Below are 14,719 nucleotides of genomic sequence, written 5' to 3'. Positions count from 1 at the left end.
CTGCATACTGGTGCAGTATGTTACAGGAAAAATAGGTTGATGAGTACCCTGCTCCAATGAGCTTACAATCTAGCCATCACAATTTGCCCCTTGTCATAGTCACTCAGATCTTTTCGCTTGCCCATTTTTCCTGCTTCCAATACATTACTTTCAAGAACCGTCTGCTCACTTGTTGCCTAATATATTCCACCCCTTGACAGGTGCCATTGTAACAATATAATTAATGTTATTCACTTCACCTGTCAGTGGTTTTAATGTTGTGGCTGATCAGTGTAAAAGTCTCGCACCATCACTCGTCACTAATCCCAGCTTCTCCTCTACCCATCATAAAATATTATTAATACAGCTATAGCTATCCTCCAGTCCATTTTGAATAGAATGTACTGTTATATAATCTGCCACTATATGGAGGGAGACTAATCCAAAGCTATACGCCCGCATCTTATTGATGAGGGCAGGTTACTTGCATTCTCAAATTCAGGGTCTTATTTTTTTTAATGGTGTGATAGTGCCAGTGATGCAATTAATGTTCTTATGCTCTTTCTGTGAAGAAATTGTGCAATTCTGTGTACCATCTACATCAAGCATGTTAAACATGCGGTCCACAAGGACCATCTTTGCGGCTAGGCGAGCCGCAAGTACATGCTGGTGTTATAGCAGAGTAGGCACCTGCTTTCACCATATTGCAGGTGCCTACTCTGCTAACACTTACCCTCCCGGGAGGATGGCCGCGAGGGAGGTCAGTGTTCATGCTCCTCACTGCTCCCTCGCGCGCGCCATCTGAAGTGAAGCTGGGCGCCGGAATATGACGAGGGAGCAGTGAGGAGCAGAAAGGACCCCAGGGAGATGCTCCACATTGGCTCCATAAGGTAAGGAGCAATAAGGAAAAGTACCGTATTTATTCGAGTATAACGCGCAAAATTTTGTACCGATTTTTACCAAGCGGCGGCGGGTAAGGGCAGCTGCAGAGAGTAGGCAGTCTGTAGTGGAGGTGGATCCCTACATTAGCCCAGCAGAAGAGGGAGGGAGTGGGTGCTCCGATAATACCTCCCAGGACCGCCGGGCTCATTACAAGCCCGGCGGTCCTGGGGGGGCGGGCAGCAAGCGTTTACTCACCTCCCTGCAGCTCCTCCAGCTCCCCAGTGTAAATCTCGCGAGACCCGCGGCCAGCTCTGACGGCCGCGGATCTCGCGAGATTTACACTGGGGAGCTGGAGGAGCTGCTGGGAGGTGAGTAAACGCTTGCTGCCCCCCCCTCACAGCTAAGCCAATGCCACTGGACCCCCCTTCCTGGCAAGGCAACAAACAGGGAGGGGGTACAACAAAAAATAAATAATTATAATTAAACATATAAAAAAGTTATTATTTTATACCGATTTTAATTTTATACCGATTTTTAATCGAAAATTAGGGGTGCGCGTTATACACGTGTGCGCGTTATACTCGAATAAATACGGTATGTGTGTGCAAGAATGTGTGAGTGTGTCTGTGTCAGTGTGTGTGTCAGTGAGTATTTGTGTGTGTCTGTCAGTGAGTATTTGTGTGTGTCTGTCCGTGAGTATTTGTGTGTCTATCCGTGAGTATTTGTGTGTCTGTCCGTGAGTATTTGTGTGTCTGTCCGTGAGTATTTGTGTGTCTGTCCGTGAGTATTTGTGTGTCTGTCCGTGAGTATTTGTGTGTCTGTCAGTGAGTATTTGTGTGTCTGTCAGTGAGTATTTGTGCGTGTCTGTCAGTGAGTATTTGTGCGTGTCTGTCAGTGAGTATTTGTGCGTGTCTGTCAGTGAGTGTGTGTGTGTGTCTGTCTGTGAGTGTGTGTGTCTGTCTGTGTGTGTCTGTCTGTGTGTGTCTGTCTGTGTGTGTCTGTCTGTGTGTGTCTGTCTGTGTGTGTGTGTCTGTGTGTGTGTGTCAGTGAGTGTGTGTGTGTGTGTCTGTCTGTGAGTGTGTGTGTCTGTCTGTGAGTGTGTGTGTCTGTCTGTGAGTGTGTGTGTCTGTCTGTGAGTGTGTGTGTCTGTCTGTGTGTCTGTCAGTGAGTGTGTCGGTCGGCAAGTATGTGCGTGTCGGTCAGTGAGTGTGTGTGTGTGTGTCTGTCTGTGTGTCTGTGTCTGTCTGTATGTCTGTGTCTGTCTGTATGTATGTGTGTGTCTGTCTGTGAGTATGTGTGTGTGTCTGTCTGTCAGTGAGTGTGTGTGTGTGTCTGTGTGTGTGTCTGTCAGTGAATATGTGTATGTCTGTCAGTGTGTGTGTGTGTCTGTCAGTCTATCTGTGAGTGTGTGTCTGTCAGTGTGTCTGTGTGTGAGTGTGTCTGTCAGTGAATATGTGTGTGTCGGTGGGAGGATCAGATCTGGCACTGGGTGGTAGAGGGGGCTGCTGTAGTTTAGTAGGAAGGCTGGGATTTAGTAGAGGGGGGTGCTGTGGTTTAGTAGAAGGGCACACTTTTTTTTTTTTATACTGTACTTTTTAAAATTTAACTTACGTTTCTATGAAAATTTACGGTATTTTTTTTTTGCGGCCCACATAAACCTAATCCTTGATTATGTGGCCCAATCCAGAATTTGAGTTTGACATGCTTGGTCTACATTGTCTACAGAGTGGGCTGTGAAATTGTTAGGGTTCCAGAGAGAACATGCTGTTCATGATTACTTCCGGGTTTAATTAAATTTAACCCCTTAAGGACACATGACATGATTCCCTTTTATTCCAGAAGTATGGTCCTTATGGGGTTAATATTTTTTTTTTCTTTCAAGTATATAAGGGTTATGGGCTGAGGATATGCTGTTTGTGTTAAATTAACAGCTGTATTTTTTTGCCTTTTCACAACTCAAATCCTTTGTGTGTGCTGTCTGTATTGTCATTAGAAGAATCTAATTTGTGTATTGGTCACTTCTCTCAGATAGTCATGGAATCTATAGTAGAGGCACATAGATTGTGTTTGCTGCATATTAACGTTTTACCACCAGGGGACAGGATTGCACAAGCAGTAAACTTACAAAATGCTAAATGCACAAGCATGCATTAAAAATACCAGTGTATTTTAGATTACTTTATATTTTAAGGAAAACAATGACTACCATAAAAAATTGGTGTATATTTTCTGGATCTCAAACTGCTTTAAACATGTAACTGAAGAGATTTATTTGTTTTAATTGCTGTAATAAATAGCTGACTTACACAACCCTCTCCTATTGACACAATCCCACTATTACATATAGTTTTGTGTACCCCATCCATTGTGGTAATAAATAGCTGATGTACCCAATCCATATTTTTCTTTGTATAATGCTTCATTTTCTTCCAAATGGATACAAAAGATTTAGCAATTAAAATCAAAACACAGTCGTAAAGGAGGAGACTATATTTAAAAGAAGAAAAACTACCACAACAGGAGGACATAGTCTTAAATTAGAGGGGCAAAGGTTTAAAAATAATATCAGGAAGTATTACTTTACTGAGAGGGTAGTGGATGCATGGAATAGCCTTCCAGCTGAAATGGTAGATGTTAACACAGTGAAGGAGTTTAAGCATGCGTGGGATAGGCATAAGGCTATCCTAACTATAAGATAGGGCCAGGGACTAATGAAAGTTTTAAGAAAATAGGGCAGACTAGATGGTCCGAATGGTTCTTATCTGCTGTCACAGTCTATGTTTCTTTGTAACCCCCTATGTGAAAATCTTGGGAATGATCAAGTATCCATCCACGTCACCTCGCAGGGTTCTAATACATTGGTTTTCATCAGAGGATACCAAAACAGATTGATGTTTTATTATTTATACACTTACCAAGCTTGTACTAGTGTTGCAAGTCAGACTGAAGGGAATAGTAACAGATTGGGTATGTGTTTTTGCAGTACTCGTATCATGTTTAAGGTATTCCACAGACAGAAACAATTTTTAGGCCCCCTGTACTACCCCATAGCAGGGTCAGGGTTGACCACAGCATTAGAAGCACTGCAACCACTGGAACGCAGGAAGCGCTGCCCCGAGGGCTAAAGTCTGGGTGCCGTGTGCCAGCATTAAGGAGGAATGCTGAAAAACAGGGTGCTAAGTGAACATTAAAATGTGAGTGTCACACCCTGGGCGTGCTGCGTGACACGAGGAATGAGGATGCTTGTTTCGTTAATGGACAAAAGGTGATATTTAAGTGTGCTGGGACAGGAATTGGATGTGGCATTATAAACTCCGAGCTTGTGACTCTTGTTTTTAGAAAGGTAGCAGAACCTTTTATCAGCGAAGCTGTATTGTTACTGTACAGACAACTTCTAAATCGCTACTTCATTCCTTGAAAAGATTGTTTTTGCAGTCACATGAACTTTACAGGAACAAAAAAAAGACCACATGCACATTATTTTAACCTGTTCATTAGCATGCAGAGCTGGGATTGTTTCCACTGTTACTCTTTGCATGTGGAATGTTTCCACTGTTACTCTTTGCGTGTGGAATTTAGAGAGCTCCTTGCCTCAACCATCCATGCCTTCGCTTAAAATGTTATTCTAGGCTAAAAGTGTAATAATTGCAGGGGCACGTATTTAAATCCACTAGGTGTCCTTATGGAGCACGTTGTACTAATTGCATAGCTGGTGGAATGTGTATGGGCCACGTTGTTCTAATCACATAGCTGGTGGAATGTGTATGGGCCAGTCCTGATGGACCACGTTATACTAATCACATAGCTGGTGGAATTTGTATGGGCCAGTCTGGATGGGCAAAGTTGTACTAATCACATAGCTGGTAGAATGTTTGTGGACTAGTCCTGCTGGGCCACGTTGTACTAATCACATAGCTGGTGGATTGTGTATGTGCCAGTCCTGATGGGCCCTGTTGTACTAATTACATAGCTGGTGGAATGTTTGTGGGCTAGTCCTGCTGGGCCACTTTGTACTAATCACATAACTGGTGGATTGTGTATGGGCCAGTCCTCATGGGCCACGTTGTACTAATCACATAGCTGGTGGAATGTGTATGGGCCAGTCCTGATGGGCCAAGCTGTACTAATAATATAGCTGGTGGAATGTTTGTGGACTAGTCCTGCTGGGCCAAGTTGGACTAATCACATAGCTGGTGGAATGTGTATAGGCCAGTCCTGATGGGCCACATTGTACTAATCACATAGCTGGTGGAATGTGTATGGGCCAGTCCTGATGGACCACGTTTTACTAATCACATAGCTGGTGGAATGTGTATGGGCCAGTCCTGCTTGGCCACATTGTACTAATCACATAGCTGGTGGATGGTGTATGGGCCAGTCCTGGTGGGCCACGTTGTATTAATCACATAGCTGGTGGAATGTGTATGGGCCAGTCCTGATGGGCCAATGTGTATTATTCACATAGCTGGTAAAATGTTTGTGGGCTAGTCCTGCTGGGCCACGTTGTACTAATCACATAGCTGGTGGATTGTGTATGTGCCAGTCCTGAAGGACCGCATTTTACTAATCACATAGCTTGTGGAATATGTATGGGCCAGACCTGCTGGGCCACATTGTACTAATCACATAGCTGGTGGAATGTGTATGGACCAGTCCTGATGGGCCATGTTGTACTAATCACATAGCTGGTGGAATGTGTGTGGGCCAGTTAATCTCTAGGCCACTTTGTACTAATCACATAGGTGGTGGAATGTGTATGGGCCAGTCCGGATGGGCCACATTGTACTAATCACATAGCTGGTAAAATGTGTTTGCGCCACATTGTACTAATCACATAGCTGGTGGAATGTGTGTGGGCCAGTCCGTATGGGCCACGTTGTACTAATCACATAGCTGGTAGAATGTGTATGGGCCATGTTGTACTAATCACATAGCTTGTGGAATGTTTGTGGGCCAGTTGAGATGGGCCACGTTGTACTTATCATATAGCTTGTGGAATGTTTGTGGGCCAGTCTGGATGGGCCACGTTTTAGTAATCATATAGCTGGTGGAATGTTTGTGGGCCAGTCTGGATGGGCCACATTGTGCTAATCATATAGCTGGTGGAATGTTTGTGGGCCAGTCCGGATGGGCCACGTTGTAGTAATCATATAGCTGGTGGAATGTTTGTGGGCCAGTCCGGATGGGCCACGTTGTACTAATGATATAGCTGGTTTAATGTTTGTGGGCCGGTCCGGATGGGCCACGTTTTAGTAATCATATAGCTGGTGGAATGTTTGTGGGCCGGTTCGGATGGGCCACGTTTTAGTAATCATATAGCTGGTGGAATGTTTGTGGGCCGGTTCGGATGGGCCACGTTTTAGTAATCATATAGCTGGTGGAATGTTTGTGGGCCAGTCTGGATGGGCCACGTTGTGCTAATCATATAGCTGGTGGAATGTTTGTGGGCCAGTCCGGATGGGCCACGTTGTAGTAATCATATAGCTGGTGGAATGTTTGTGGGCCAGTCTGGATGGGCCACGTTGTGCTAATCATATAGCTGGTGGAATGTTTGTGGGCCAGTCCAGATGGGCCACGTTGTAGTAATCATATAGCTGGTGGAATGTTTGTGGGCCAGTCTGGATGGGCCACGTTGTGCTAATCATATAGCTGGTGGAATGTTTGTGGGCCAGTCCGGATGGGCCACGTTGTAGTAATCATATAGCTGGTGGAATGTTTGTGGGCCAGTCTGGATGGGCCACGTTGTACTTATCATATAGCTGGTGGAATGTTTGTGGGCCAGTCTGGATGGGCCACGTTGTGCTTATCATATAGCTGGTGGAATGTTTGTGGGCCAGCCCAGATGGGCCACGTTGTAGTAATCATATAGCTGGTGGAATGTTTGTGGGCCAGTCCAGATGGGCCACGTTGTAGTAATCATATAGCTGGTGGAATGTTTGTGGGCGAGCCCTTCCAAGCCACATTGTACTTATCACAGTGGCATGTTTTTGGTTCAGTCCCTCCCAGTACCACATCTGGTGGCTATGACTTTAAGTTTCTTTGAGAACTCTCCTATGTCATTTATTCAGTTTTCCTGCTGAAATAAGGACAATTCAAGGACAATTGCTGCTGCGTGTGTTTATGTGCAAAAGGGGTTAAAAAACTATACTCAGCACAAAAATTGTTATCTTAAGCTGGTATTCTCAGGTTTCATATTAAACCTCTCAGACAAGGTAACAAGTGTAAGAGCTCCAGACGTTCATATCCACATAATCCCAAGGAATGATAATACTGGATAAAGCAGTTTCTGGCAGAATCTGTGAACTATTGACACCCACATAGAGCCCTTCGCTGCCTCTGTTTCCACTCTTTCATACTTTCTGTACTGGAGAACCAAAGCCCAGTCAGCTTGTACCAATACTAACCCAGGCAATGCTTCACTTGTTATCACTGGCTGGATATAAATAGCTGGTGTTTCAGATAAAAGAGCACCGTGTAAGATTCCTTAGCTAAAGTAAAGAATGAAAGTTTAATTGGTAGAAGATCTCTCAGGCAAGGTACAAGCTATTATGGGATAGGAGCAGCTGGTAGGAGGTATAATGGAATGGGTGCAGCTGGTAGGGGGTATAATGGAATGGGTGCAGCTGGTAGGGGGTATAATGAAATGGGTGCAGCTGATAGGGGTATAATGGAATGAGTGCAGCTGGTAGGGGGTATAATGGAATGGGTGCAGCTGGTAGGGGGTATAATGGAATGGGTGCACCTGGTAGGGGTATAATGGAATGAGTGCAGATGGTAGGAGGTATAATGGAATGGGTGCAGCTGGTAGGGGGTATAATGGAATGGGTGCACCTGGTAGGGGTATAATGGAATGAGTGCAGCTGGTAGGAGGTATAATGGAATGGGTGCAGCTGGTAGGAGGTATAATGGAATGGGTGCAGCTGGTAGGGGGTATAATGGAATGGGTGCAGCTGGTAGGGGGTATAATGGAATGGGTGCAGCTGGTAGGGGGTATAATGGAATGGGTGCAGCTGGTAGGGGGTATAATGGAATGGGTGCAGCTGGTAGGGGGTATAATGGAATGGGTGCAGCTGGTAGGGGGTATAATGGAATGGGTGCAGCTGGTAGGGGGTATAATGGAATGGGTGCAGCTGGTAGGGGGTATAATGGAATGGGTGCAGCTGGTAGGGGGTATAATGGAATGGGTGCAGCTGGTAGGGGGTATAATGGAATGGGTGCAGCTGGTAGGGGGTATAATGGAATGGGTGCAGCTGGTAGGGGGTATAATGGAATGGGTGCAGCTGGTAGGGGGTATAATGGAATGGGTGCAGCTGGTAGGGGGTATAATGGAATGGGTGCAGCTGGTAGGGGGTATAACGGAATGGGTGCAGCTGGTAGGGTGTATAACGGAATGGGTGCAGCTGGTAGGGAATATAACGGAATGGGTGCAGCTGGTAGAAGGTATAATGGAATGGGTGCAGCTGGTAGGGGGTATAATGGAATTGGTGCAGCTGGTAGGGAATATAACGGAATGGGTGCAGCTGGTAGAAGGTATAATGGAATGGGTGCAGCTTGTAGGGGGTATAACGGAATGGGTGCAGCTGGTAGAAGGTATAATGGAATCGGTGCAGCTTGTAGGGGGTATAATGGAATGGGTGCAGCTGGTAGGGGGTATAATGGAATGGGTGCAGCTGGTAGGGGGTATAATGGAATGGGTGCAGCTGATAGGGGTATAATGGAATGGGTGCAGCTGTTAGGGAATATAACGGAATGGGTGCAGCTGGTAGAAGGTATAATGGAATGGGTGCAGCTGGTAGGGGGTATAATGGAATGGGTGCAGCTGATAGGGGTATAATGGAATGGGTGCAGCTGTTAGGGAATATAATGGAATGGGTGCAGCTGGTAGAAGGTATAATGGAATGGGTGCAGCTGGTAAGGGTATAATGGAATGGGTGCAGCTGGTAGAAGGTATAATGGAATGGGTGCAGCTGGTAGGGGGTATAATGCAATGGGTGCAGCTGGTAGGGGTATAATGGAATGGGTGCAGCTGTTAGGGGATGTGGTGGAATAGGTGCAGCTGGTAGGGGGTATAATGGAATGGGTGCAGCTGGTAGGAGGTATAATGCGATGGGTGCAGCTGGTAGGGAGTATAATGGAATGGGTGCCGCTGGTAGGGGGTATAATGGAATGGGTGCCGCTGGTAGGGAGTATAATGGAATGGGTGCAGCTGGTAGGGAGTATAATGGAATGGGTGCAGCTGGTAGGGGGTATAATGGAATGGGTGCAGCTGGTAGGGGGTATAATGGAATGGGTGCAGCTGGTAGGGGGTATAATGGAATAGGTGCAGCTGGTAGGGAATATAATGGAATGGGTGCAGCTGGTAGAAGGTATAATGGAATGGGTGCAGCTGGTAGGGGGTATAATGCAATGGGTGCAGCTGGTAGGGAGTATAATGGAATGGGTGCAGCTGGTAGGGTGTATAATGGAATGGGTGCAGCTGGTAGGGAATATAATGGAATGGGTGCAGCTGGTAGAAGGTATAATGGAATGGGTGCAGCTGGTAGAAGGTATAATGGAATGAGTGCAGCTGGTAGGGGGTATAATGCAATGGGTGCAGCTGGTAGGGGGTATAATGGAATGGGTGCAGCTGTTAGGGGATGTGGTGGAATAGGTGCAGCTGGTAGGCGGTACAATGGAATGGGTGCAGCTGGTAGGAAGTGTAATGGAATGGGTGCAGCTGGTAGGGGGTATAATGGAATGAGTGCAGCTGGTAGGGTGTATAATGGAATGGGTGCAGCTGGTAGGGGGTATCGTGGGATTAGTTTTGTGGGCAGTATAGAACTATAGTAATCGGTGTGAAGTAGAAAGTGAATCTATTGCGCTTGAAAACAATGAAAAGTTATGAATTTCCTTTTGCAAGGTGCGTTGTTTGTAAGTGTTGATTTAAAAGGAGCAACGTGTTCAGTGTTGTCAGAGGATGTTAAACAAAAAGGTTTATTTTCAGTTGAATAGTCCTTTTCAAGGACAGAAACGTCTTTTTAAGGTTTCATGGGAAAATTTGCAACCTTCTGTTTTTTTGGATAAGAAGTACTTGCTCGGTCTTGTCTCGGGTGTCTACAGGTGCTTAAGAAAACTGCGAAAGCAAAAACATAGCGGACACCTTTTTATTTAAGATGCACCTGGCTTTACTGTGAGAAATTAAAAATAACACTCCAAGTACCATAACAACATATACAGCCTGTTGTAGAGAGTGTCCATGTCACTGTCCCACGATGAGTAGTCAAAATGTTTTAGTACTGTTTAACAACTTACCTGGGTCCCTGGCACCTGTTCCACATCCCCAGAAGAAGTTGGATGTCTTTAACCCCTTAAGGACACATGACATGTGTGACATGTCATGATTCCCTTTTATTCCAGAAGTTTGGTGCACTGTAAGTACTACAATGGACTACAAAATGTATTATTATAAATGTGTGCCTTTTCCTTTTGCCCATCTTGTGGGCATTTTCAGTCTTCTTCAATATTAAATACAATTAACACTCGGTGGACAGGGCCTCCTTGTTCTCATGAAGTTCATTGAGGAGGCAGTGCTTATTATAACATTGTTTGTAAAATGATGTGCGAAAAGAGTTCATGGTATCACTATATGGGTGCCCACAACCATGCTGTGTCCTAAGTTAATTTGGCATGCAACTGGTAATGTCACTAAAAAGCAGGTGCTATCTTCTAAAAAAAAAAACGAAACCAAAAAAACACCACTATGGTGCCTCCTTGTTTCAAAATATTCCTGATTTTATTGAGTATCAGCTCACACTGGAAACACTGGTGGCAAGATGCATTATGCTTTCTATACAGATGTTTTTGATTAGTTCACTTTTGGGCATATCGCCCTTCTCATAGTAGGGCTTGTGTTAATGTTTCTCATTCGGTTGTCACTTATTGCTTTCAGGGTCCGTGAAGCAGCAATGGAGAGTCTGATGAACATTACATTATTACTGGCACAGAGTGAGCCCATCCTTATAGAAGAAGACTTGTAAGTCACGTCTATCAGACACAGTGAATAAAGCATAGCTCGTACAGACTAAACGCCATAAGCACGTTTTTACAGTGGCCACATTTTAAAACATTGGACAGTTTTTTTTTTATCCGGTTTGTAGAATCCATTTTTCATAAGTATCTTTGTCATTCATTCAGCAGTGGTTATGTCACTGCCTGAGAAGCAGGAAACCCAGGTTCGAATCCTGTTCAGTGTCCCAATAAGTTTCACTAATGATATATATCTGCCTACCTCAAATCCTCACATATCTTAAGCTTGTTTGAACAGGGCCTTCTTCACCTCTAAATATCCTCTTTCTATAGTTGTAAAGCGCTGTGGAATATGTTTGCGATATATAAATAACAATGTTTAGTGAATAAATCCTCAATCTATAAATGGTGAATGGACAAGAAAATGTAAACATTTAGGCCAAGATAGCACTCCGATATTTTTTCTCCCAACTTTCTGTTCTTGATTTTTACTACAACTCATCATTTAGTGAATAAGCCCCAGGTGTGACATTCAGCCACTGCTAAAGGACAATCAGATACATCGTAGATCACGGTTTATAAGAAGGCAATATGAAATGCGCGCTGTCACCTTTTCGTTTTTTGTACATTCAAATTCCAGGTCTGTGATAGTTTTCGTTCACCTCTGCAAATGTACAAAATAAGTTTTTGCGGTTCCTTCATTATATTATAATGTGTAACATTATTACATGTAGTGGGCGTACTATAATTTAGCTGAACTGTTTATTGGTTAAAAGGTTATTAAAACCCTTTGTCGGACAAAGTATATTAAGCTACTAATGCCCTGTTGGGCACTATAACAATAACCCTCACCTATTTTTAGATCTTAAAGTAGGTTTTTACTTACCTGGAATCGAGGGCTGGGCAAAGCTCCCAGCGCCGCTTTCAACCCCTCTTCGTGACGTCAGGGCAGCCGCGCGTGGTCCAACAACAGACTTCTCATGCATGTTCTGGGCCAGCGATGAGAGGGAGGATATTTTCCCATATCTTCAGTGGTGGGAGGAAGTGCACGGAGGAAGGGAGGGGAGAGCAATCTTGGAAGATTTTCACGTCTGTCACACTGATGACAGATGCAAAATATGCACAGAATTGACATGAGGCAGCCTAACTCACGTGTGCTGGGTGTGCAATTAACCCCTGGCACACAAATGCAGATAATTCAGTACGTGTGGTGTTTTAAGCTGAAACACTGCACACACATACTCCTACCACCATGATCACCTCAAATCACTGAAGTGGTCATGGTGGTTTGAGTAACCCTTTTAAGTTGAGTCCAGATTTTAACCATGTATAAAAGTGTTCCTTTTAACCCTTTCTATACCTTTGTAAAGTGATCTCTGTGATTGGTGCATTGTAAACCGAGCTTTGTCTTTTGATTTTCTTACAGCTGCCAGAGGCTGATGTGCTCCCTGGCGCAACAGTCAGCTGAGAAAATCGATAGATTCCGAGCGCACACAGCCTCCGTGTTTCTAAATCTCGTCTACTTTAACAATCCACCAATCCCACATATTCCACATCGAGAAGATCTAGAGAGGATTTTCCCAAGGTAACACACAAAACAAGCACTGGCCGTCTTGCTCCCTTATATGTGCACAGGTTATGCTGTCTATAGAAGAGAGGGTGAACAAGTCTCAATATGTGTTTGTTCTGCGCAGATCACAGGCAGATTCTCTGAACTGGGCTGCTCCATCACAAGCCTTCCCTAAAGTCACACAGCTTTTGGCTTTACCTGCGTATCGATACCATGTACTGATGGGTCTCACGGTGTCTGTTGGTGGATTAACTGAATCGACAGTAAGAGTTTTCCTTGTCTTCTCTCTGTGTTGGGACTCGATGCAGTGGGTTTGCACGGAATGTCCTGCTGAATGTGGCAAAATGCCTTTAATATAAATAATGCAAGAAACACATCTAGGTCGGTGGTCCTTCCAGGAGAAAAATGGCCACTGGGGGATGGGGTTTTATTGAAATGAAACTTTTAGTTGTAGATTTCCATTTGTGATTTAGCTTTCCCTCAACAAATACAAAATGAATAACCCTTTATGTAAGTTACAGCAAATACCCCCCAAACATACTGCTGAGTGACTCACTGCAGTATTTCTGGCTGAGCTCTGGGACTCGTAGTAAGTTACTATAACATTTCTGGCTGAGCTCTGGGACTCGTAGTAAGTTACTATAACATTTCTGGCTGAGCTCTGGGACTCGTAGTAAGTTACTATAACATTTCTGGCTGAGCTCTGGGACTCGTAGTAACTTACTATAACATTTCTAGCTGATCTCTGGGACTCGTAAGTTACTATAACATTTCTAGCTGAGCTCTGGGACTCGTAGTAACTTACTATAACATTTCTAGCTGAGCTCTGGGACTTGTAGTAAGTTACTATAACATTTCTAGCTGAGCTCTGGGACTTGTAGTAAGTTACTATAACATTTCTAGCTGAACTCTGAGACTCGTAGTAAGTTACTATAACATTTCTAGCTGAGCTCTGGGACTCGTAGTAAGTTACTATAACATTTCTGGCTGAGCTCTGGGACTTGTAGTAATTTACTATAACATTTCTAGCTGAGTTCTGGGACTCGTAGTAAGTTACTATAACATTTCTGGCTGAGCTCTGGGACTCGTAGTAACTTACTATAACATTTCTAGCTGAGCTCTGAGACTCGTAGTAAGTTACTATAACATTTCTAGCTGAGCTCTGGGACTCGTAGTAAGTTACTATAACATTTCTGGCTGAGCTCTGGGACTTGTAGTAATTTACTATAACATTTCTAGCTGAGTTCTGGGACTCGTAGTAAGTTACTATAACATTTCTGGCTGAGCTCTGGGACTCGTAGTAAGTTACTATAACATTTCTAGCTGAGCTCTGGGACTCGTAGTAAGTTACTATAACATTTCTAGCTGAGCTCTGGGACTCGTAGTAAGTTACTATAACATTTCTAGCTGAGCTCTGAGACTCGTAGTAAGTTACTATAACATTTCTGGCTGAGCTCTGGGACTTGTAGTAATTTACTATAACATTTCTAGCTGAGTTCTGGGACTCGTAGTAAGTTACTATAACATTTCTGGCTGAGCTCTGGGACTCAGTAAGTTACTATAACATTTCTAGCTGAGCTTTGGGACTCGTAGTAAGTTACTATAACATTTCTGGCTGAGTTCTGGGACTCGTAGTAAGTTACTATAACATTTGTAGCTGAGCTTTGGGACTCGTAGTAAGTTACTATAACATTTCTAGCTGAGCTCTGGGACTCGTAGTAAGTTACTATAACATTTCTAGCTGAGCTCTGGGACTCGTAGTAAGTTACTATAACATTTCTAGCTGAGCTCTGGGACTCGTAAGTTACTATAACATTTCTAGCTGAGTTCTGGGACTCGTAGTAAGTTACTATAACATTTCTAGCTGAGCTCTGGGACTCATAGTAAGTTACTATAACATTTCTAGCTGAGCTTTGGGACTCGTAGTAAGTTACTATAACATTTCTAGCTGAGTTCTGGGACTCGTAGTAAATTACTATAACATTTCTAGCTGAGCTCTGGGACTCGTAAGTTACTATAACATTTCTAGCTGAGCTCTGGGACTCGTAGTAAGTTACTATAACATTTCTGGCTGAGCTCTGGGACTCGTAGTAAGTTACTATAACATTTCTGGCTAAGTTCTGGGACACGTAGTAAGTTACTATAACATTTCTAGCTGAGCTCTGGGGCTCGTAAGTTACTATAACATTTCTGGCTGAGCTCTGGAACTTGTAGTAAGTTACTATAACATTTCTGGCTAAGTTCTGTGACTCGTAGTAAGTTACTATAACATTTCTAGCTGAG

The 14,719-nt window shown here is 44.0% G+C and overlaps 1 protein-coding gene across 1 annotated transcript in view; it reads left to right on the top strand.

The window, feature by feature from the left end:
• Window positions 1-14,719, top strand: part of TBCD (tubulin folding cofactor D) — a 223,223-nt gene that overhangs the window by 178,715 nt on the left and 29,789 nt on the right. The window contains exons 31-33 of the mRNA XM_063456052.1: window positions 10,790-10,873; window positions 12,293-12,451; window positions 12,561-12,699. Coding sequence (XP_063312122.1) covers window positions 10,790-10,873; window positions 12,293-12,451; window positions 12,561-12,699 — 382 coding nt within the window. The remainder of the gene's footprint in view (window positions 1-10,789; window positions 10,874-12,292; window positions 12,452-12,560; window positions 12,700-14,719) is intronic.

This window comes from Pelobates fuscus, chromosome 5 (genome assembly GCF_036172605.1).
Source record: "Pelobates fuscus isolate aPelFus1 chromosome 5, aPelFus1.pri, whole genome shotgun sequence".
NCBI lineage: Eukaryota > Metazoa > Chordata > Amphibia > Anura > Pelobatidae > Pelobates > Pelobates fuscus.
This window is presented reverse-complemented; position numbering and strand designations above follow the sequence as displayed.